The sequence below is a fragment of the Gallus gallus genome, chromosome 8 (assembly GCF_016699485.2).
Source record: "Gallus gallus isolate bGalGal1 chromosome 8, bGalGal1.mat.broiler.GRCg7b, whole genome shotgun sequence".
Lineage (NCBI taxonomy): Eukaryota > Metazoa > Chordata > Aves > Galliformes > Phasianidae > Gallus > Gallus gallus.
The window spans coordinates 18,358,230-18,381,838 of record NC_052539.1 but is presented as its reverse complement, the minus strand read 5'-3'; the positions used below and the strand labels follow the sequence as shown (position 1 = coordinate 18,381,838).

The following is a 23,609-nucleotide window of genomic DNA, read 5'->3' as shown; positions in this document are numbered from 1 at the left end:
AAAAAAGCAGCCAGAGAAATGTGTCAAAAAGACAGGTTATCCTCAAAAACACATGCAAAGTGTCAGTCTCATTTCAACAATGTTCTCTGTCATTTATTATTTTTTTCCTGTCACATTAACTGTTAACGGCCCTATTTGGCGAAGATATATGATAGGAAAAAGAATACAAATTAGAAGAAACAGCACATTCTAAATAACTTGATTGATAAAAATTATGATGGACTGTTTTCTCTCTAGCTACAAAAATAAAAGTACCGCACAAATAGAGATTCTGACCAAATCTATCTCTCCACTGGTAGGAATGAAGAGAGAACTGAAGCCGTAGTGTATCTCATTTCCCCTCTGTAAAATGGGATATTAATCCTTTCTTCCTTCGGAGAGTTATTTAGGTTTTGTATAGTCCTTTAGCGCTCCTAATGAAGTTTAAATTTAACTCCCTCTTTGTGCAGATACTCCTGACCACACCAAGAATGTTTCTCTGCAGAATCAGATTCAGTGATTTGCATTAGGAACTGATGAACGTGAAGCTGAGGTTGTCCCCAGGAATCTGGAAGAGAAACTGAATTTGCTTCAGTGGAAAGTGAGCCAGCGTGGTGGTTTTTATATCCCTAAGTTAGTACTGAAGAGAAGAGGAAAACTTAGGAAGTAATTTCACAGTCAAGCATCAGTATGCTGGTGAGTAGGAAAATAAAGTATTCTTCCTTCATGAATTGTGCTCACTCCTGGGGAGGAGAGAGATGCTTGCTGCTCTTGCCATTTACCCTCTGGCCAGCTGTCTGAAGAAGAGTCATGCACTCGCAGCCATGTTAGAAATCTTTTCTCTGCTCTCTCAAGTTGTTATAATGGTTAGAACAGGGAGGAATTGCAAAGGATTGCATTATTCTCACCGTTTAATTTTGCAGGATGCCCTTTGGTGCTTCTGCTGTGCAGTACAGCAGCAGCAACCTGATTGATGAATACATAGGGTGGACGCCAAAATAAGGCTACAACTACTAAGAAACATACTGAATTTAATGTCATGAATTACCAAGAAAAGAAAAGAAAAGCCAAGGCAATAACACTAAGAACATTTTGGAAAAATGAAGTAGCAATGCTTATTTATTTAACAGCTATAGCACAGAAGGAGAACACCAAAAATCAAATAAAATACCCCTAAAGTATGGGAGTCTAGTGCTAGCAAGCACCAGTTCAGTGTTATCTCCTATGGATACAGTTGGACACAGCAGCAGGAGTGTTATTTTCTCCCTGCATGATACGAGTCACTTCCATTGGAGACAATATGCAATCCTAAGAGCTAAACACTAGGTGTTTCATATTTGCTGAATCTCTTGCTTTGAGTCATTGATTTCTTCGCCTCGAATCTCATCTCTGGCCCAGTTAGTGAGCCATTAAGTGAGGAGTCTTCTGTGTTGATGAAATAATAATTCTGTTTACAGAGCCCCTTCTCACCAAGACTCTGTAGGTGCAGCACAGTGTCTGCTTAATTCACACTCTTTTAATAATTAAAGTGTTTCTACCTAATGCCTTTGTGCAAAACAGAATTCTTGTGCTATCTTCAATCAGAAGCAATTGCGGGGAGGCAGTCTGGGGAACTGATCCTAGAAAGTTGCCCATTTGTTTGGCAACAGAGTGTCCTTTAAAGGAAGGAAATGTTCTCTTTTGAGGAAAGTGCTCTGGCCACATGCGTGAGCACAGCAGCTGAGAAGTAGGGGTACTCCATTTCTGCCATACTTGTGTCCCTTTTCAGCGTACTCTGAAAACATTAGTATGATAATTCACAGTCTTTTTTCCCCCCTTCTTAAAATTTAAGACGCGCTGAAATTATATATATCTTTTTAAAGCTTCCCATATCTGAGAAGGGAAGGGAGATGATAGCAAGGAACAGTCTGTGCTGGCTAAGTGGCTGATGTGCTATCCCATCTTTTCATACTGGCATGCTGCTGGCTTTACTGTGAAGAGCTCCTTGGTGCTGAGAATACACAGGGCTTTTACAAAAACCCATCCAGATATTTACTATTCTGGATGACCTAAGCCCATTTAATATATGCTCAGAAAACCCAGCTCAGGAGAGAACAGAGATTAGTTACAAAGGCAAAAATATCCTTTAACCATAATGGTTTGCTTCTCCATTTGTTTTGTTAATGGGAGTTCACAATGTTTTTGTAAATAGCTACAATAGGGCTCTGTATGCACATTGTGTAGGTGTAAATAAAAGATGAAGTCTGGTCAGATGCCACAATCCTAAACTGCTGTAATTATTGATTTTCATCTGCATACCTGCTAATACAGAGTAATTAATTAGCTACATGGGCTGGATACAACACTGAGGCAACCATCTGCAGCAGCAGAGAAACCAGCTATGAAATGTGGTGACTCATAACTATCCAGTGTGATTTCCCTTCACCTGCAGGAAGGGCTGAGGGCATGTGATCCTTGGCCAGAACCTTCACCCCCCTTGCACCTGTATGGCACTGCTGGTGGCATGAAGGCATGGGAGCAAATGAAATGTATGATGTCCTCAAACAATGCCTCTGAAAATATTTTCCTAAGATTTTTACTTTGCTTCTGTCACAAAAAGCAAGACTGGAAAATAGTTTGAGAGCTCTTTAAGATAAATCCTTTTGTGCCTTTCCTGCAGATGCAGGTAATTGCAGAGAGATTTGGGATCTGTCTAAGTCAGATCCTGCCCATTAAAAAAATACATCTCAGGGTTGGATTTGACATGCAGTGTTGACATCCTTTTTTCTGTAGTGAGGCAGATGATATGTTTAGCAGACAGCTACTTTGACAACTTCCCTTCGGAGGAGCTGAAGGAAAGTGCTGAAAATTTCCTGTAGCTTTTGATATTTTATGTGCTTGCTGGCCTAATCTTTATAAAATCCTGGCACTAGAGGGGGTTGCATTTACTGCTACCACAAGCAAGTGCAACTCCAGAGATATCAGTAGAATTGCATCTCATTGTAGTTGTGAAGCTGGACCTCCCTTTGAAAAATATTGCCTTCCTTACATGTGAGGAAGAAGAGAGTTGCCCTCTTCTGAGCTTTGATACCAATTCTGTAGTCTTATATAAGGTAGCAGGATCTTTCCAAAACTGTAATTTCTTTCCATTAGGAGAATCACCTGCACAAACCTGTCAAGAAATTAGATACATAAAAAAGCTATCATGTTACTTCCTCCTAGTAGTTTGAATGACATCTTGAGTTATTCTCTATGCATTTTGTATGTTTTTTGCTTTCTTCCTTTGACTTTATTGCACGAAAACTTACCTCTTGTATAGCTAAGTGCCCATGTTATGTGATAACAACTAGCTCCAGAAACAGATCCTGGAACCATTGTAAATAGCTATTGAACCAGACTTGAACTGCCAATGTGCTCACTCAGAATGAGATGAAATCCAGCAAGAGATTTGTAGAAGTTCAGATTTTCACTGCGCCACTTCTTTAATAGAACATTCCTAACAATTTTCTGGTAAACTGATTACTAGGAATATATCTTTCAAAATCATTATGTATCTGGTTTGTTTTCACCTGTATTGGTTTGAATCTTATCACAGTGTGTACCAGAACTTGCCTGAGAAGAATGCTGAATTTAAATAATTACAAAATTTTTAGGGTCACATGTGATGAAGTGACGACATGTTTTAGCACAACTGCAACTGTGAATGCTTTCAGTGTGGCTGATGTAAGATCTGTGATACAGTTACTGTATCTTCTCCAAAGGTACAGGTAGATGAAAAGGCTTCTTCTCATACTTTAAGTCACAATTAAAATTGATTATATCTTAATGTACAGAAATGTATCTTGTAATGGCTTGGTCAAGTCTGCCCTCTAGTGGTACAGAATTTGCAAACTGTGGACTCCCAGAAGCCAGTGCAAGAAGGGCGCTCTGTAGGGAACATAGCTAATGGATTTCATTTCACTCTTGTGTGATTCATTGTTCAGTCTATTTATTAGCATCTGCTGTGAGTGTGTAACTGCACAGGCAAGACATTTTATCACCTAGAGGTCAGGGTGAAGTCTGAGTAAGCCTACTTTCCTTGCTGCACCAACGGGAAACAGAGAGGAGTCCAGCAATTCTCTAGTCTATGAGATAAGCCCAACAGCTGCTGGTAGGAGTGGTGGAGGCTGCAGTTTGGTTTCCTGGGATTTTGCTGTATGAATACATTCAGCTGGTTGAAGCACACTTGATTATGTAGCTCTTTCATTAAAACCCTGCGTTCTGGTGAAGAGAAAAAAAGTCCTACAAATAATATACTCAGGAATTAAGACAAAGAGTAGAACATAAAGTTGAACTAAATCTGAGAGATCTTTTCATATTAAGAAAATCTTTTGGGAATGGAAGGAGGTAATGAAACCCAGTAGCTGTAAAATAGCCATATGATGGCCAAGAAACCAGCCTCTCAGTCTCTCACCCAGAGAAATACTGCTATTCTCAAATGTGAGGCATTGGAATAGTATGGCAGACTATGCCATGCATAATGTTTCTCATACACTTTTGTAGATGATTTACCCACATTTGCTTAGCTCTTATTTATTTATTTATTTTCTTGAAACATGCCGATATAGAGGAAAATGATGAAGCTCAATGATTTCAGTGGTGTTAATGCAAATATGGAGGAAAAGAGTGAAATTCAAGAATGAGGTAATGTGGAAATTATCGAGTGTCTTCCTGAGGGGGCTGACTGTGGGTGATTGCACTTCATCTGTATTCAAACAACCAATGTTGTTTGAGTGGCAGTTAGTGGCAAACTGCCTTAGGATGAAGTGCTTGTTGAATTGTGGGAGCGTAATGACAGCCTTATTGGATGAAAGATTTCCAGAGCTAAAATATGAGTTTTGGCACTTTAGTTATACACAACTACAATTGCAGCTAGTAGTAATTGATACAGAGCTGCAGTTAAAACAGAACTGGTGACTGGAACAATGCTGCAGGGGTGGATAAAATTACAAAAGAAATTTATATTGCCAATATATACGTGGCAGTTCAGGCATACTGTCCTGGGTAGCTGATCTCAAAATGAACCAGTTGCATTATAAAGTGTTAGAAGAGCAAATAAACAAGCAGACAAACATGTGAATGTGGAGCTTAGGTTTAGCATTTGGTTTAGGTTTTAGGCAAGGTGATTCTCTGAATGCTGTCCAAAACAATGCCAATAGTAAAGTAAGGGTTTGAGAGGTGCGAGAATGTCCATATATCAACCACTCTTCACTGGAGTGCTGAAAGCATGCAGCATGTCTCTCTGGGTGAATGAAAGTGGTACTCAAACATTTGCACCACAAATTACTTAGCCTTAGCATTGTTGTTAGAAGCTTTAAAAGAGCAGAGAAATTCTTCTCAGTTACATTTGTTCAAGAGCTGTGTAGATGTGGTACTGAGGGACATGGTTACTCGGCAATATTGGTGGTAGCTGAATAGTTGGACTAGATGATTTAAAGGCCTTTTCCAACCTTAATGCTTCTATGATTTGTGTTTATGCTAACATCTTACAAATCAATACTGCAGACCAGGATTTTTTCTGTGTAAGCGTGCAGATTTGGTACCACTGAGTGTCCCACAGAGTGCTGAGCTTTGCCTCTGCTGGTACCTAAACCCTGACTTAGATTCAGCTAGTCTGTGCCTGCCCATAACTAGAAAGGTGAACAGGTATGCAGAATTATGTTAAAAAAAAAAAAAAAGCTAGTTCTTTGGGCCTCAGATCTCTTCACAAAAATAAATGAAGTAGAATCATAGGAGCATCACAACACTGTACCCAAAAAGCTCCATGGTCCCCTGCACAAGTGAAAAGACTGAAACAGAGTGACTTGTGATCTCTGCACAAGGGAACTCTCCCAGGGGTTTGGGGTTGTCGCTCTGCCTCTCACTCTGTGCAGGAAGGGGGATGTTGGTATCACAGCATTTCTTGTGAGTGGAGCAATCCATTTTGTCGATCTACCACCTGGCCCAAAGGTGGGGAGAATGCCAGGTTTCCTGTTTGCCTGGTGCTAACCAGCTGGCCCTGGGCATGCATAGGAGCCTGCAGAGCCAAGCTGAAGGCAGGAGGCAGCATGGGAGCTGGCTCTGAGCTGGATGGGATCTGGCAGCCTTACCTGGCCCTGGGAGCTCTGTAATTCATGCAGTTGCAGCTGGGGATCTGAGGACTTGGCAAAAGGGGCAACGTGCCTGCCAGATTTATTTTGGTCTGTCAGGCAAGGTCACCAATTAATTCCTCTGGAGCATTTCAGTTGGGTTGTATCAAGATTTTTCAGTAGGAAGCAGTAGCACTGTAAAGAAAGATGCCCAGCTTCGCAAATGAAAGTAAAAAATCTGGATACAGTGTAGGTGCTTATACTCAAGACTGAAATCCCAAATAGTCCCTCCTGTACCTGTTAACAGCAAAGCCTGTAACTGCCTGATTTTTCTCAACTTTTAGCACTGTAAGATTATCCTTGCATCTGCTCAGAAGTGCTGTAAGAGCTGCAGGCCTTAGCCCTGTCTCATATACGAGACAGATGAGGAAACTCACTCAAGGTTCTTCTCTCTGCACCTTTAATTTAATGACACCCACAAAAAATGCAGGATCTGTGATTACAGTCAGCAATACAACAGTGGTTCCCACCTACTTTCTTACATTGACGAATGGGTTGAACAGTTACCTGAGATTTGAAACCTAAGTTGTACGCCGTGTTCAGATACAAGAAAGTTACAACACATAATACAGCAAATCATAAGAAACAATTAGTGCACTATGAAGCGTGTTGTGGAGACATCCAAACTAGGATCAATGGGAGATGGTACGGCCATATTACAGAGTTAATGGTTATCAATACATCTGCAGTGAGTCTGAAGTAATGTGTAGAGATTAGTGTCATGGCAAGTAAGCATTTCACTGCTGGTTCCTGCCCCAGCCTGAGTCTACATCAGTCTTTCCATACGTAGTCTAATCTGTATATCAATCCCAAAGTCTCATGGTCATGAACAAATTTTAAATATTAATAGTTTTGTTTTGAACATATAAGCATGAATCCAAGTTGAATTCCAATGTTAGCTTATTTAGCTTAACTTCCTGTATGTATTTCTTTTGATATAATTATCTTTTTATCAGCTGGTGAGAAAAGAAAGCATCTCTTGCTAGAGCAAATTTTCTACCATATAAGAGACAAATATGACCACTGTTAAACAAGGCACTTAAATATTTTCACATAACCCAATGTTCTTTATAGATATTATTTATACTTGCAAAGATTAAGATGATGTGTACAGAAAATCTGAAAAAATAGAGGTTAGTTTGAGGTGTTAGACACCACATTTCATATGTTTATTGCTACTTACTGTATTTTGAAATTAATTTTATTGCCCAGAAGGTTTTAAGAGCTATGAAGGTGCCTTGAAACTACAGAACTGAGAGAGACTGATCCATTTCCCTGGTGAGATAAAGCATAGATGTATGAGAAGCCAGTGGGTCATAATTTCAGCACCCCAGTTTAGCACTGTATTTGTTATAGTAACCCTAGCAGAATTCATGCAGGAATCAGCGGTGACTCTCCAATGATTATTTTTTATTCAAAGCACTCAATTTACATAGAGACAAAAGGCACCAAAGGCAACAGAGAACATGGCTATCTAATAGCAAGACAAAAGCTGACTTATGTGCAATATCATGAGTCCCTATTAGCTGCGACTGGCAAGATTTTGGTTTAATTTAGCCCTGATTATGTAGACAGCAATTGGAGTATAATCTATAGAGACCCTAGATGTTCAGACTCCTTATGTGCCCTGAACTCCATCTTTGCCAAAAATAACCTGTCTTTACAATGGTTAGTGTCAAACATGTCCCGGGCCCTGAGTCAGTTTGTAATCACAGGTGGGTGGAAGCTACATACTGCAAGAACAGTGAGAATAAAGTCTGTAGAACTCCAGAAGACTGATGTTTTAACAGAGGTTTCAATATGAATTTTGAGGCTGGCTGAGTAACTTCCAGCCAAGGTGCTGAGCTGCCTGCTCCTCCTGGAGGCTTGTTCCTATAGGTTGAGTTAAAGATTACTGGGATGCCCAAATTTGTCCTGCTTACAGCATCTGAATGGGTGACTGGGCAATGATAAGTGGGGAAAGAAATGGCAGGAAGAAACACGCTACAGATGATGAAAGGAATACTGTGATCGTATCCATCTGTATGTGTATATGATTTCTACTTCTCAAAATCCATCTGAAAATAAACTTAATTGTGTTAGGACATATGTTTGTTCAATGTGAACTGCAGCTAAGTGAACTGCAAGGGAAAGAAAAACAGATTATTTTTTTTTTTGTCTCTTAATGCCTTTTCAGGTACCATAATAACAACCTTTCAGTCTCCTTTAGGAAGGACCAGAAGTACTCTTTCTGAACATCTTTGGATTTTCTTAGCAAACTGCTCTCTTAGCCCTGCAGTATAATTACTGCCTATCCAGCAATAACAGAAATGAGAATGTCTTTTGCAGTGTCTTTTTCCTCCAGAGACAATGTGAAACAGTACTCAGAAAGGTACAGAATTGTAATGTACTTACAGGAGAAAAAAAAAAACCCACACATAGTAATCAAGTATGGAGGATAGTGGGGGAAAAAACACCTCAAACCTTGATTAGAATTTATATTAAAGTGTCTGGAATGTATCAGACCTATAAATAAACCCTGTAGATTCAAACCGTTGTTAGTAAATAAAAGAGCCAGTAGATGGCATAGGAGACCTTGTATTCAGCATCCAGCTCAGATGGCTGCTAATAGCTCCTCTCTTCTGCAACCGCCTGTGTTGTCTCCGGGTTTAGCCCTAGCTACAGTATTTGCTAGATTCCCGAGGTTTCTTATTCATGAGCTACACTTAGATCCACACAGTACATTTATTTTTAGGGACAACTAAAGTTCATTTAATAACTCATTTGAACATGCTGAGTAAAAGCTCGACTCTGGTGAGTTTAACCACAGACTTCATTCAGTAGGGTTAGAATTGTATGAGTTATTTTTTTGATGCTCGTACTGGGGAGCAGGCATTTCGTTTCCAGGAGGGGTCTGATATTAGTGGTTTTATCCTTTCCTCTCACACTGCAGCTCCTTTCTCTGGAGCACAACAGCCATGCTTTGCTGAGAGTCGCTGTGTCATTCAAAATTAGTGAATCAAAAGAGCCCGGTCTGATGGACAAAGGGTTGGTTGCCTTTGTCTGGGCTCCAGCAGCCTTTTGCCTGTTCCTCTGTAATAGCAGGATCCAGTTCTAGGCTTTTAAGATTAATTAATTCACTAAGGCTTAACCAAAACTGGCCATGAACAAATGAAGTATATTGTTTTGATTTTTTTTTTCCCAAATACATTGTTATTTTACTGTTGGGTGAATCTGAAAATGAAAACCTTCAATCTAGCAATAAAATGTACTCCTGTGGTTATAAGCTCCGGTGGAAAAATTATTTTTCATCTCTAGAATCACTGAAGAACTTGCAAAAGGCATACAGGACTATAAATTCATAAGCATTTTTGACTACATCAAGTAGGTAAGTAGTCATATCATTCTGATGCAGTAAATGAAGCACAGAAATCTCCAACCCTTTGCAAAACCAGATTACAGTGCCACAAAGGCAGGGTTATGACTTGAGCGTGGCCCATGTTTGGGCCTGCATCATTTTTCTGACGCTTTTTTTCTTTTTAAACAATACTGGAGTGCTATAGTTGTGTAGTCATTTTCCTTGATTACTACAATAAAGTCCAAAGTTCATTAGTTCATGTCATTGAGAAGTACTAGGAATGAAAAGTTGAGCGTATAAGAGATCAGACTGTGAAATATACATTTTAATACTCAGTAGGCAACATAACTGTGGTTTGCTTTATGAGATAGGACAGGCATGACTTCCAAATGAGGTTTAAATCTGGAGTCCAGATATCCTCCCAGATGGGTTGGAAATGTCTATGTGGTGCATTAGACACTCCAGAAGGGCTTTTTCACACTTGTACTGCTATTGCTCTTAATTCTATTGGCAAAATGGGCCAGTTCTCAGTGCCCAGTGCCAACCTCAGGCTTTGCTAACTTTCATTATGTTTGGATTTTACAGCTGGAACATCAGTGGAGTGAGACACAGGTATCTGTCTGCCTCAGCAAGAGGGCATCAACAAATTGGAGTGGGGCAGAGAAGAAAGCTGCTCCTCGGTGATGCAAGAAGAAGTTGTGTCTAACCCATGGCTTGAACACTAGGCAAAGGTGTGTGCCTGGGCTCTCTTGGGCTGGGCCTGCTCCCAAGCCCTGTTTGTGTCAGTAAGGAGATGAATTGTGAATTCATTGCTTGTGTTCTGTTGTAGAGGGACACACTTGTCTTTCCTTCCTTGCATCTGAGACAGTGCATGAACTAAGCATTTCTTTAGGATTGCTGGGCTCAAGCCATCACAGACAGCATCCTGCTGGTGGGAGATTTGCCTCCTGTGAGAAGCAGGGCCAGTGTAAAAGGAGTAGCATCTGCTGAAGGAGAGGCACGTGTGGGGTGGTGTACCATGAGCGGGCCACTTTTTTCTGCAATTATCAGGAGAAGGGAATTTGCTTTTCTAGGGTCAACCTTCAGTTGCTGGGGTGCTGGAGTGGCCCTTGTGTTGGGGCTGGGGCAGGACCTAAAGTTGTGCTTCACCATGCACAGGCCTGACATGGCACACTATGGATTTTAACACTGTACAGGATGTGTTGTTATTATATATCATCATTTTATATATCATCATCATGTGGAGAAGCTAATGTAAGACCACTGATCAGGCTCTCTGAAGTTTTTTTTTCCAATGATTTTAACAATTTGTAAATAATTTCTGAGAGAAGACATTTGACTTTATGAGCTGCCTGTGTTTTTTGTACTGTACATTCCAGCTTGATCACTGTTAATTAGTGTCATGCCTCTGTGTTTTACAGCAAGCAGAATTACTTCTCTTACTAATGGCTCTTTTCTGCTACTAAATTCCTATTCTACTCATTGAGCATGAAAGTTCCTTTTTCTTCCCTCACTGCATTTCTTCACTACCTTCGACTTATCTGGAGTGGTTGACTGGCAAAAGTTTCTCTTTTGTAAACAAGCAGATTAAAGGGAAAGGTGTTGGATTAAAGATGACAGACCCCAGTCTGATCCTATGAAAGTCAATGGCAAATCTCCCGTAAGCCACAGTGAAAACAATGCCAGGAAGAAAAGGGCTCTCCAGGTGCAATATTAGTGTGATTTTAAAGGAAAGTGGAATGCATCGTCTCCCTTCTTGTTTGCAGCTGCCTTTTTTGGAGTATAGCATTTCTAGTGAGTTAGCAAAATGCAGCTTTTGTACAGGGAATTTATGAATACTTTATTACAAATGAAAACACAGTGTAAAAACACATGCTATTGGCCCGAGTTTGAACATCCTTGAGCAAAAAAAAAAAAAAGAAACTGTTGAATAGAGTACTGGCTATCTGACTAAAGGGTCAGTATGTATGAAGGTTCTAAAACAGAACATATGGATTAATTAAAGGTTGGGTGAAGGGACTGACAACCCTTCTTTGCATGCCGTAGCCCTGCTCTGCTCCCTATCCTCCTGAGAGGCAAGAGCTGTTGAGGAAAACAGATTGCCATAGGGCATTTGCCCTGTGTCAGGGCTCAGCCCATGGGGCTCTGGGCTTGGATGAACACATAATGGCTTATTTTCTTCATTAAGTAGTTAAGTAGGTGCGGTACACTGAGAAAGACTGGATCTTATCTAATTCCAAGTTAGTTTCAAGCTAGTGAGAGAAAGTAAGAGTACTTCACGTTACTTGTGTTTCTGATCTTGAACGAAAAGCCTTGAGAAATATTATTCTGTAATTGTTCAGCTATTTAGTCTTCAGTTCTCCTCTTTCTGATAGCTCAGTTTATACTTAGAAAGAGAAGTATTTTCTTTAATGACAGTTTCCTGGCAGCATTTGGGTTCAGCACTTCCTTGCCCATACTAAGGCACTTGGCTGCTGGCTGCTGCTGCCTGCTATGGAGCACATCTCACGGCTCACTGCATGGCTGATTCCTCTACAAGGGAAGCAATATTGTGCCATCGCATGAGGTGTGGAGATGCCACCTAATCCTGCTCCCCTGGGGTGGGAGGGAATTGCCTTTCTTTGTAGGCCTAGTGAAAGCTAGCAGATTGACAGTCTACTGGTTAAACACAGTATGACTGTCCTTCTTTATTTTAGCTTTATGATGCCATTGATCTTACACATTTCTATATATTATTTTTTGGAGTATTTGGATATATTATTGTTCCCTGAAGTTTCTGAAGGCATCATTTTCATAGACATACAATAGAAATGGTAAACCAAAAAAAAAAAAAAAAAAAAAAATCTATTCATACTTTTAGCTCACGAGGTAACAGCACATCCATTGAAATTTAAATCAAAATGAGGACTGTGTCACACACTATAGCTCTCTGGAAAGCTACAGTGGGAGTCTAGCAGTCCAATTCATTCCTTTGTAGAATGTACTAAGGCTAATGGTCTTGCTGGGAGTAAAATGTATTTTTTGCAGAATGGTTCCAAGAACAGACTTTTCTCTTTACCAGAAAACATAAAAGAAAACAAATGCTTACTGTGTCTTTAGTATGCTAAATATGAAATTCTTTACACAATGGAATGTTAGCAGTAGCTGTAATCATGTTTTCCTTTCATCACCTAGTGAACATAATTTTAAGAGAGGACTGCTATAATTATATTTCAGATAAAAAGAAGCAGAATTTCTGGATAATATTATAGTTGGTCTGATTGTTTTGTTGATATGGAAAAATAAAGAGGGAGACCACATGAATACTTATTTAATGAACAACATATTTATTAAGCAGTGCAGACTGTACATAATGCATTTGACTTTGGATGCAATAGAGGAAGCTTACTTTCTTCAAGCACATTTCTTAGTATTTTATTACAGCTATCACATTCCTTCTTATCTGTCCAGCTATTCAATTATTTCTGTAATATGTCTATAGCACAACACTAAAGAATTTAGCTTAACTACAGTCACCAGTGCAGGTACAATCAATGTCAGCATCCACAGACTCCACAACATCCTCAGATGCAGATTTCTTATCGCTGCTTCTCTGCCATTCCAACAGGCTTACAGCAGTAGCTGTCAGAAGAGAGAAGCTATTGTTAACGAACATCAAGCAAATTAATACATTTCAAGGAAATCCTGTTTTGATGGCTGCCAACTCCCTCGTCAAGTAAAGAAAGAAATCCTGCCCCCACAACTGACATCTCACTGACTCATTCACTTGGAGCAGGATTTTCATCCATGATACAATTACTATAATAATTCCCTAAAACCAAAATGAATAATATTTCACGAAGCACAGTGACAACAGGCAGGAGCCAGTAAAAGTGCTGGAGGTAGCCGCTTTCAAAGTAAGACCACCAGGTCCCGATAAACATCAGCAATCTCTTTTAATGTTATTGCTGCATATCACTGCATATTTCAGCTGACTATTTGTCGAAGTTCATCCTGAAGGATAAGCCCTTCGGAGAATTTTCAGAGGTTCATAAACTTCTAATTAAAGTTTGCCATATATTGTGAAATCTGGCAGAGCATTGTCAGTTGCAGTATTAACCTTACCACATTGCTTTATCAACAGCAGCTTGAATAAGCCATATCCCTTAATGCTGAAATAATCTAAATGGAATAATAATACTCATCCTCCCAATAAATATTCTTAGATAGTTGGAGGTTTATCGTTGCATCTGGAAGAATATTAGGACATCCATTTAGATTAAGTTTGCATAATGAGAATGGGTAAAGCTTTCATAATTTTACTTCCATTTTTTTTTTTTTTATCCCCCAGTTGGACAATACATTTAAAACATGCCATCTTTCATCACAGGAAAATCTGGAGATTGCTCTGTTTAGGCTATATTGGTCACTTATCTCCTGAAATGCTGACACTTTCCTTGGCTGAATTACTGTCCAACCCAAAGCACAGTTATTTTTTTTCATAATTACCTTGATGCCAAATATTTCCCAGAAAGGTGCTTGGGATGTTTTTTTAAAAGTACATCATATTTTCAAGCTGTGAAATGAGACCTGCTATAGAAGTCTGAAATCTGCTATTGAAGTCTGAGTTCTGTTTTTTGTAAGCATTAATTCTTGTTACGCATGAGGGTAAGCTGTGGGTCTATCCGTACAGGAAATAGTTCCCTGGGCAAACTGGATTGTGGCTGAAAGCTATCATCCATATGGATAGGATTGGTGGCATGTTTGATGTGTGGACTGGCATGTGGACTTAAGCTTGGTGTAAAGTCTGCCTCAGTCAAGATCCTAAGATTATAAGCTCACCGATTTGAGGACAACAGGGGCTATTATGTACCCTTGAACTTCATTTTATTCTTTCCTCACTGGTGACAATAAAGGGGTGCCTGTCTTCTGAGACAGTAGATTATCAAGTCTGAGTTCTCATACAAAGAGCTGAGGAAAAGTTTTTGTCCTGTGCATGCAAATACAAGTTCACTGCTTGGGCAGAATGGGGCCTTCATTTATGCTTCTTCTCCAAATCATTGAACAAAGACAGAAAAAGACTAGCTTTCAAGGGTTGGCCTTGTATTCCCACTGATCTCTTGCTTGAGGAATAACAATCGTCTTGGTTTAAAAAAAAAAAAAAAAAAAGAATAAAAAGAAAGCTCACATGGAAACTATTCCCCTTCCTCCTTTTCCTACTCCTCCTATTCCAGATAGCTAAAATAAAGTCCTTGATTAGGAGTGTTGTTAGCACACTTCCCAGCCTCTGGTTTAGTAAATGATCCAGAGAAGCCTGCAGTTGCTGTAAAAGTAGAACTGGCTGTGACAACTAACATAACCTTTTTTTTTTTTTTTTCCCTGATTTTTCTTTTTTTCTAACACGTTTTTGTGAGGGAATGAGAACAGCTTTATTACAGCCTAATATTCTGAGGCAGTGAGTGGCCTGGGGTGATGACATTTCAGAGATATAGAACTTGGATGCACAAAAGAAATCTGTGAAACATGGATATGACAAGGTTTGGGAAGAGTGGGGTATTTTTTGTTATGGTTGAAAGTGTGTTCTTTTCATAAAAGGATGCATCTATTCACTTCTCAGGAAGTTGTCAGAAAACTATTAGCACTTCCTCTGAGGTACTTGTTAAATAGACTTGTAGAATGTTGACTATTATAGAAAGATATCATTGGTTTTGTGGGCTGATTCAAGACATGGAAGATATTATAAACATGAGCAAAAAGTGCAAAGTTCTAGATAGGTGCTTTAAATCAGAAATATAATAGTGTTTCTCTCTAGTATTACTCAATATAGAAATTCATTTGTTTCAGTGAATTACACTGCATTATCCCAGCTGTGGTTTTGGCTAATAATGGTTAGCATAGAGAACAAATCAATTCAGCAGATACTCTCAAGTGGTGGTTTCTGTCTATGGTATCTAGGTACAGAGTGATCCATTAAAAAATTTAGGAAGGAATGTACCAGAAACATCTACAGATTTAAGGCTGGATTCTCCCCTCAAACTTGTATGACTGTACTGTATAGCTGTGTTCTGCAATCATGCATTACATTCATGGCAAATCTGTATAAGTGAAAGGAGAAAAAGGCTCAGTATTTTTAAAAATCTGGGGTACAAGTTTGAGTATATAAAATACCTTTGAAAACCAAACCAATTTTTGGAGCAATTTAGAGAACATTTCAGCAATGTGTTTTTTGCTGATGTATTGCACAGTGGCGTAGCGTGGCAGCCTAATCACAGAAGTCATGTCACACTACTTGACTGACTTTCAATTGCCTTGCTTGCCCTGGCCTACACAAAATTGCAGGCTGTAATGTGCATAAAAGGACTTACTGTTGCTTATCACAACTTTATGGAGATCCTGAAAACGTGAAAAAAAATTTTTATTGATCTCTTCTGCCCCTTTTACCACCTCAGATGTTTTTCTCAGATGTCACTACCTGCCATCATCTTAACTAGCTCTTAGCTAGCCGGTACTGTCAGTGTTTCTAGCAAATACTAATGGGATTAAAAACAGCAGCTCAGAGAGGAGCTGGAGCCATGCGGTTCTGTGTGTGGCTGTGCTGTGTTTTGTTCTTCTGAGTGCTCTGACAGCTCCTACAGTATGTGACACAGAAAGAAAAATATCTTACCTTTTGGGAAACAGTGGAAGCCAACCTTAACGGAAGTTTTTTCGATTGGAGTACAGTCTTTCATACATTTCAGTACTGGGTCAACGGAGTAGCATGTAGATTCCTCTCCATCAATAGTAGGATTTCGATTCAGCTTCACATAACTGCGCTGCAGTTTGCACCCTAAGAGGAAAAGGAAAGGTAGTTAAAATTGTAGAAATAAATCCCAATCGATCCTTGCAATAATAAAGGTCCATATTTTCTCTTCAGCTTTTATTAAAACACAGGTCCCTGACAAACCATTTTCACAGTAGCAAGGTTATCAAGATAGGATGATAATAAGTTGGGGGACCGAAGAAAGATTCTGTAAGGGGAGCTATATTTAAAATCTAATTGCACAATATAACCCAAATGGAACTGTGTATACCCAGTTTTTTAGAACTACATAATACACAGAAAATAACCTCTCATATCTGGAAGCTATTAAGAATGGATACTGCAGGCACAATGGCTACTTCACTACATTAGGAAAAATGTCAACTGTAGTGAATGGATAGAAAAAAAATGGCAGCATTTATATAATAACATCAAGGATAATTTTTGTATTGGATGTTTTTTTATAATGCTGTAATTATCTCACTAGAAAGGTATAATGTAACTTAACAGGATCCCAGCTATGACTCTGTTTCCTGACATACAGATAAGTACAAGTCTGCTGCCACTGAAGTCAAGGAGAAAGCAACCATTAACTTCAATAAAGTTGTCTCAGGTCCAAGGTAAATGGAGATGTACGAAACAAAACTGTATTGATGGTATGGGAGACCATCATTATTTGTCCAGCTCCATGTGAGAGGAAACTTTTACCTTACTTGTATTTCTAAATATTTCCCTGAAATTGCACCCTCAGATGATACAGAACAAAAACAAATTTTGTGCATTCTGAAAATTTGCATATACTTCAGATTTGACCTACTACATTCATAGCATGCAATTTGTTTCATTAAATTAAGCCCACAGAGTGGCTACAACTGCTTTGTCTCAGCAGCAAAAATCAAACTGACTTCAGTTATGTCAGTTTAGGTCTGAGTTTGCCTCTCGAAGAAATGAGCTATTCAGTGTAAGAAATTATGTTAAAAACAATTATTTAACATTGAACTGCACATGAGACAAAGACTTGCTGTATTGTATAATCTCTGTGTTCACAGGCAATATTGTAGAAAGTCAGTGGTTAATGAAGTTAAAATGTATATACAGTGCTATTGTCATTTTATAAGTAAAATGCTGCTTTTAAAAGAAAAAATATTTCCAGCTATTGGCAGAGGAAATCTGAAATTGTATTCTCTCCAAGCATAAATTGTTTTCAGATCTACTCACCACCAGAACAGGTTTCTTCTAGCAATACCCATGAATGAACAAAAGCAGAACAGCTGTGTGCCAGCTTATGATTTGGCATTAGGAGTTCATTGTGCTTTTCTCTGTCATTATTTCCACAGACTCCACAGGTCTTTCCTCTCATCCATGAAGCAACAGTAACCTGTAAAACAGTGCATCTTTTTAGTGAATAGTGGAGTGATGATGTGTTACATTGCCAAGGCACTAAACAGAAGGAAGGCAGTAACTTTGAAAGAAAGCACCATACCTTAAGGATCTCACCATCAAAATTCACATTCTTCAGTCCATGTATTGGAGCTTCCACAATAACTGTTTTTCCATTTTTATAAATTTTAATATTGTCTGTAAAAAGTAATGGAGAAAATGAGTAGCACAAAGTACATCATTTTCCTTCACAATTACCATTGTTCTGCTGCAGTCAGAAGGTTTGGAATTGTTGATGTTTTGCTTTGTTTTGTTTTGTGGAGAGATCAAAAAGAGAAGAAACATTCAATTCATTTGTGAAAACATTCTACTGTGGTCTCTTGTAGTTGGAACTTACTTTTGTATCCAGTCTATTAAGTCTTGAAATGAAAATGATATTGGTGGTTCTCCAGATAAATAACTGGCCTGAAGCATGTTAACTGTGACTGTAACAAGTACACTTTTTGTAAACGAGAACCAGTCTTGGACAGAAACCATTTCTTATATGTATACTGCTTTACCTCTTAGTTATACCAAGGAAAAGTAAGTGTGTATCTGCTATGGGAAAAACAGAATTATTAAGCAATACAAATATTGAGATGATCTCTAGTTTTTCTTTGAATTAATCCCATTTGTGTTTTCTTAACAGTGTGATGTTTCTGTGAAGCATATAAAAAACAGACTTGAAGACACTTGGTTTCTGAATCAGTCCTAGAAATGTGGGTATGAAAGCTCACCTTTTTCATACTCAGAAACTCCACTGTCTGATAGTACTGATTCTTTATTGCATGTCACGAGCAGAGATGAATCTGCTGCAGGACAGATTGTGATGTTCCTATAAGAAAAAAAAAGGAAAAAAAAAAAAGAATAAACTAGTGGTTAATTTGAAATCTAGGGTAGAGATATTTGTGAGCAAAGCTAGCAGAGAGCTAATTTGAACATTTGGACTGTGAATGAGTGACTGAGCTGCTTTCATTTCAAAATGCAAAATTTATTGGACCTTTGGATGCTGAAATTCAACCTCTGAAGAAAAGGTTCTGTGGGAACTTACGGAGCAGGTTATAAGATCCTGACTGCATCACTGAATATGAGGAAAATGAAACCAATGACTGTCTGATGAGGATTCTGTAAATCCTCAAATATACAACTATAAACTAGTTGCACCCAAACTAGACATCTCCCTTCCCAGACTAACTCCTTGAAGTTTTTGTATCTAATTATTGAGCCTTCAGAATAAATCACACTTACGCTGAACTTGTATTTATGTGAACCTCTCTTGACAAAGACTGGTGATCAACTTTTCTTGTAGTAATGATGAATTTTGGATGTTCGGTACAATCTTGGGCCACTACCACATTGCAGCTTTTATTGAAAGAACAGGTAAAGCTCATGCGATCAAATGTTTTGAAATCTCCCTTACTGACTTCACATGTGGCTGCAAAACAAAACCAGAAAAGAAATGGCAGATGGGACAATGGCATGGTGTGTTGCTGCAAAGTACTGAAGGCTGCCTCTGTGAGATTGGACTATACAGCAAATAGAAAAAGAACTTCAACATCTCCTTGTCAGAATCTTTCGGTGCTGCCAGTCTGTAAGAATAGGATATCACTACAGAATTGCTAATAGTTGTAGACTATATTAGTAGTGATTTTGATGACATGCCTCAAACCTCAAGACAGTATAGTGACTAAAACTTACTAATGTCTTCAAAAACTAAAAGTAGTAACCGTTATAGAAACTAATTCACATTTGCCACGGAAGTGTTAGATACCAATAACTTAATACTCACATGATTTTTTTTTTAATAAAATAATAAACATGGCAAAAAATCAATTATTTATCTTACACCCATCAGATAATGCCTCTCAACACAGAGATGGCACCTTCTTAGAAGGGGCAAAAGAGGACCTCTACAGCTTGCAGATAGGAATGATTCCTGAACTCTGAAGATTTACATCAGTTTGAAGTCTCTTCATCCACCTGCTAGTAAATGTACTTCTAAGTGATAAAATGAACTGCTGAAAAAGCAGAGTTGGAGACACTAAGCTTCCCTCTAGAAGACCAATATGGGGAAAGACAAGTCCCAGTTGTCTCAGAGGATGGATATACAAACATTGCTTCCTCATGAGACAATCATATAAGTAGTACTTACATTGATCTTCTTGTGCTATTTGTGAAGCTATTTCAGGAAGGAAATTCCAGGCAGTGATATCTCTAGTCTCATATGATGAAGATGATGGCCCTAAGGGCAAAGTGAATGGCACTCGGAGTCCCTGATAGTAAAGTGTTACCTGAAAAAGTAGAAATGAAAAAAAAAACATTAAGATATATTGAGCCATATTGCTTGTGATATCACTGCAAAGAGACAAACAAAAAAGACATCCTGGAAAAATATCTTGAAGATACACAATCGCAGTTGTGTTAGTTTCTCTAGGATATGCCCAAATCTCAGGTTGTTCTTAGCAATCACTCTCTCTTCTGGTCTCAGTTTCTGACTTTTATGAGAAATTGTTAAGAACATTAGAAAGTAACCTATGTAGATGAAGTTTAAATGATAATTATGTGACTTTTGAAAAAAGTGATTTAAAAATTAAAGTAACTAATCTGATGGATGTGTTTGGCAAAGAGAACAGTGTCTATTAAGGGCTGAAAAATGGCATGATGTGCCATGGTGGTAAGATTTCTTACTTTTCTACATACAAAAGACATTTACCAAGACCATCAACTTAATGACTAATGTTTCTACTTCTTCATTATCATGTAATAAAGATCCTGCAATTCTGAAGCATAACGGAAGGTTAAAGACACACTAATTTCTCTGTTTATGAATAGCGAGCTGTTATTAATTTGCCACAGATCCATAGGGGAAAACTTTCAAAGCAGTGCACAGGGATTTGGTGGACAAGGACCAATTAATCAGTGGGATTCTGCAGATCCAGCCTGTGCAAGCTGCTCTGAGAGTGTAACTAACTGCTTCAGTTTAGTTAAAGCTGAGTTAAAGCCACAGAATTATCTGTGGCTGTCGTAACTTGCTCAGATCTGTCTTACAGAGTGTGGTCAACTGCAGCTGTGGGACTGAAGCACAAACATAATTAGATGCTGCACTAGGCTGCTGTGGAGTGCAAGATGTTCTCAAGGTCTCCATTATCTGCTCTCAGGCCCATATACATTTCACAGAACTGTCAGGTAGGGTAAAAAAAAGCTGTAAGTGTAGAGCAGTCATATTTGAAGCAGTCTGGGCCTAACCACTGTTCTCAGCATGGAAATAAAGTATTTCACTATAGAGTTTTCTACTTTTGCTTGTCCTATGTCACCAAGGCAGTACAAAATCAAAGACTGCATATTTCAGTACTCATGTTATCAGTAATATCACAGCTCCTCTAAAAATATACAATTAATTTTAATTTTTTTAATATATAAGTATCAAAACAAGTAAGTTGAAAATCCATTCAGTGTAGGAAAAAAGAAAATAAAATTGACACATACCCCAGGAACTTTAATTACTGTATCAATTGATCGTGGAGATGTTGCCACTGCCCGTACAATAAGTTCACGAGATGGGTTTCTCTGATGCGCCTCTGAGAAGCCCAACACAAGTGCCACGCCAGGAACATACCGCATGAGTCTAGAGATAAATAAGATGTGACAAACTCAGCTCCATGAGCAAAGACAGACATTGGAAGGTAAGGATTGCTGGCATTTCTGAAAAATCGGAGGAAAAAAGGGAAAACTAAGAAGTCAAAGAAAAAGTGCTTTGGGTAAAACTAAATGGTTGATTTTATCCTAAGGAAACACATTGTTTTTATTTTTATCATTTTAACAGTTTTGTATTTTTTATTTTTTTTTAATACTGAATAGAAGGACATTTCAAAACAAAGAGGCATTTTGAACTGGAACATCTAATCTTTTAATAAGGGAAATGAAATTAAGCATGTCAAATTTTAAATATTTGGAGGATGCCTTTTAATATGAAACATGTGGGGGAACTAGAAGATGTTCAAAGAATGCTGCTGTGCCCCTGAACTTGTGTTTTCTCCAAAAATATCTGTGTCCAAAAAATCATCCATTTTTTTCAGTGCATTTATAATGGCAACTAATGTAAAAAAGGCAACACAACAGCTTAGGAAAGAGCAAATTACATACGCTGTGCTTGTCTTTTTTATCCAGGAAGGAATAATTCCCCATTGCACCTTCAGCTGCACGGCTAGCTTCCTTGCCATTTGGCCCGTGGTAGCCAAGGCTGCTATCCTGTAGTCTCGGCACTCCTTGCCCCATCTCATTCTAGCCTTTATGGACAAGAAAACAGACACCCAAATTTCAGAAAAGAATCACAGAAACATCATTAGTAATTTCAAAATATATTTTTTTTTTCTTTCCTGAAACTTCACATTGATCCTTTATGTTTCCGTGTCTTTCTTTCACTCTAGATAGGCTAATGTTTGCCATAATTTCCTGAGATTTCCTTAAACTTGGTAAGCTAATAATCAGTATATGTTTTGTTCTAGAAGAAGATTGGACTAAAATGTCTATTACTCTTCTATAGTACTTCCTGTATTGAACCTGTACATTTTGAATGCTGAAAAAACAGGATGAATTAGTTAACTGCTGCTGCAAAAAAGTAGAATTTTTGTAAATTGTTATCAAAAAAATTGTTTCCTTTATAGGAAACAAATATTCTGGAAGCACAGCATAGGAAGGAGTGAAAAAAGATAAGACCTATAATTTCATCTGTGTTTTCTCAGGTGTCAACCCATTATCTAACCTTAATTTTTCTGTAAGCTCATATAAATTCCAAGAAATAGAATGTTTCAAATGCCTTTGAGTAATTGATCTTACAAAACAAGTTATAGAGAGAAAAACAGCTTGATTCCCAGAAAAGCAAACTTGTATTGAATGATAAATAATAGGTTGACAGAAATATTCTAAAACTTTTAAAATACTTCTATAAATAACATTTTGATGCATCTTGAAAATCAAAATTTTGGGGGGAATCAGATTTTGAGGTGGCTGGTTTTTGTTTTGTGTTTGTTTTTGTTTTAGTTCAAAAGGAGAGTGAAATTATGAACATTTTCTGATTTTTTACGAAAATTGGAGCACATTTCAAAATACTTATGTATTCCCTGTTTGGACTTTCTAATCAGCAGGTGCATTGTGCTTATTTAAAAAGCTGTGGGCCTTTTAGATGTCTCGCTTGGCAGAGCTGCCTGTGTACTTACCTGTGCTTTCAGAGGCAGTATTACAGCATCAGCACATGCTTTCCAATTGGTTTCAGCCAGCTGAACCACAACTAGTTGCACATCAACTTTGGCAGCATCGGAACGAACATATGCTGTAGCTTGATAACCTTGATTTCTGTTGTCACTTCTTACTGCCTGTGCCACAATCGTAATGCCAGGTGGAATTACGTCTCCCAGGAAGTTGCGCTGAAAAACAACCCCCAACCATCTGTGCTTAAGTATTTCAGCGTATTCACTGGAGAGCCTACAGTCCAGTTTACGTATGCTGATAGCAAGTAGCATCCTTCACCCTTCAGCAGTTTAGTTTATGATACATCTTATCTTTATTTCCAATAATTAAGAATGATTTTGGTTTCAGTCTTAGTTATTTCATTAACAAGAGAAATTTTCAAAGGATGTGATTGTTTTCATACAGGATCCAAGACTCTTCTATACTATCATTTTACACTTAAGATTTTGTGCATTACTGCGATATTCAGAATAGCTGTCTACATACATACTGGATATCTTCATAGAGTTATACACATTGACAGCGTATTCTACTATCCAACCACTTCTTCAAACAAATTATTCTGAAATTCTCTGTAGTGGCAGAGTTCCCATAGACATTTTCTGCATTTGCAGAACTACCTGGTACTCAGTACAGTTCCAGAATACCAAGTGTGTATTAAAGATAAGGATGACCACTGCCTAGTGGGATTTTACATTTCCTA

At 38.3% G+C, this 23,609-nt stretch overlaps 1 protein-coding gene and 1 long non-coding RNA gene across 2 annotated transcripts in view; one reads left to right on the top strand and one right to left on the bottom strand.

Annotated features, from left to right (window-relative positions):
- Positions 1-20,714, top strand: part of LOC107053992 — a 51,529-nt gene extending 30,815 nt beyond the window's left edge. Inside the window, exons 2-4 of the long non-coding RNA XR_005861875.2 lie at positions 450-675; positions 10,048-10,193; positions 17,578-20,714. This is a non-coding gene — a long non-coding RNA (uncharacterized LOC107053992). The remainder of the gene's footprint in view (positions 1-449; positions 676-10,047; positions 10,194-17,577) is intronic.
- Positions 12,765-23,609, bottom strand: part of VTG1 (vitellogenin 1) — a 42,651-nt gene continuing 31,806 nt past the window's right edge. The window contains exons 26-35 of the mRNA NM_001004408.3: positions 22,876-23,082; positions 21,803-21,945; positions 21,146-21,284; positions 19,812-19,950; positions 18,908-19,094; positions 18,397-18,494; positions 17,724-17,818; positions 17,459-17,618; positions 16,106-16,267; positions 12,765-13,083 (exon numbers count right to left, since the gene is read on the bottom strand). Of these exons, the coding sequence (NP_001004408.2) occupies positions 12,965-13,083; positions 16,106-16,267; positions 17,459-17,618; positions 17,724-17,818; positions 18,397-18,494; positions 18,908-19,094; positions 19,812-19,950; positions 21,146-21,284; positions 21,803-21,945; positions 22,876-23,082 (1,449 nt within the window). The 3' untranslated portion in view covers positions 12,765-12,964. The remainder of the gene's footprint in view (positions 13,084-16,105; positions 16,268-17,458; positions 17,619-17,723; positions 17,819-18,396; positions 18,495-18,907; positions 19,095-19,811; positions 19,951-21,145; positions 21,285-21,802; positions 21,946-22,875; positions 23,083-23,609) is intronic.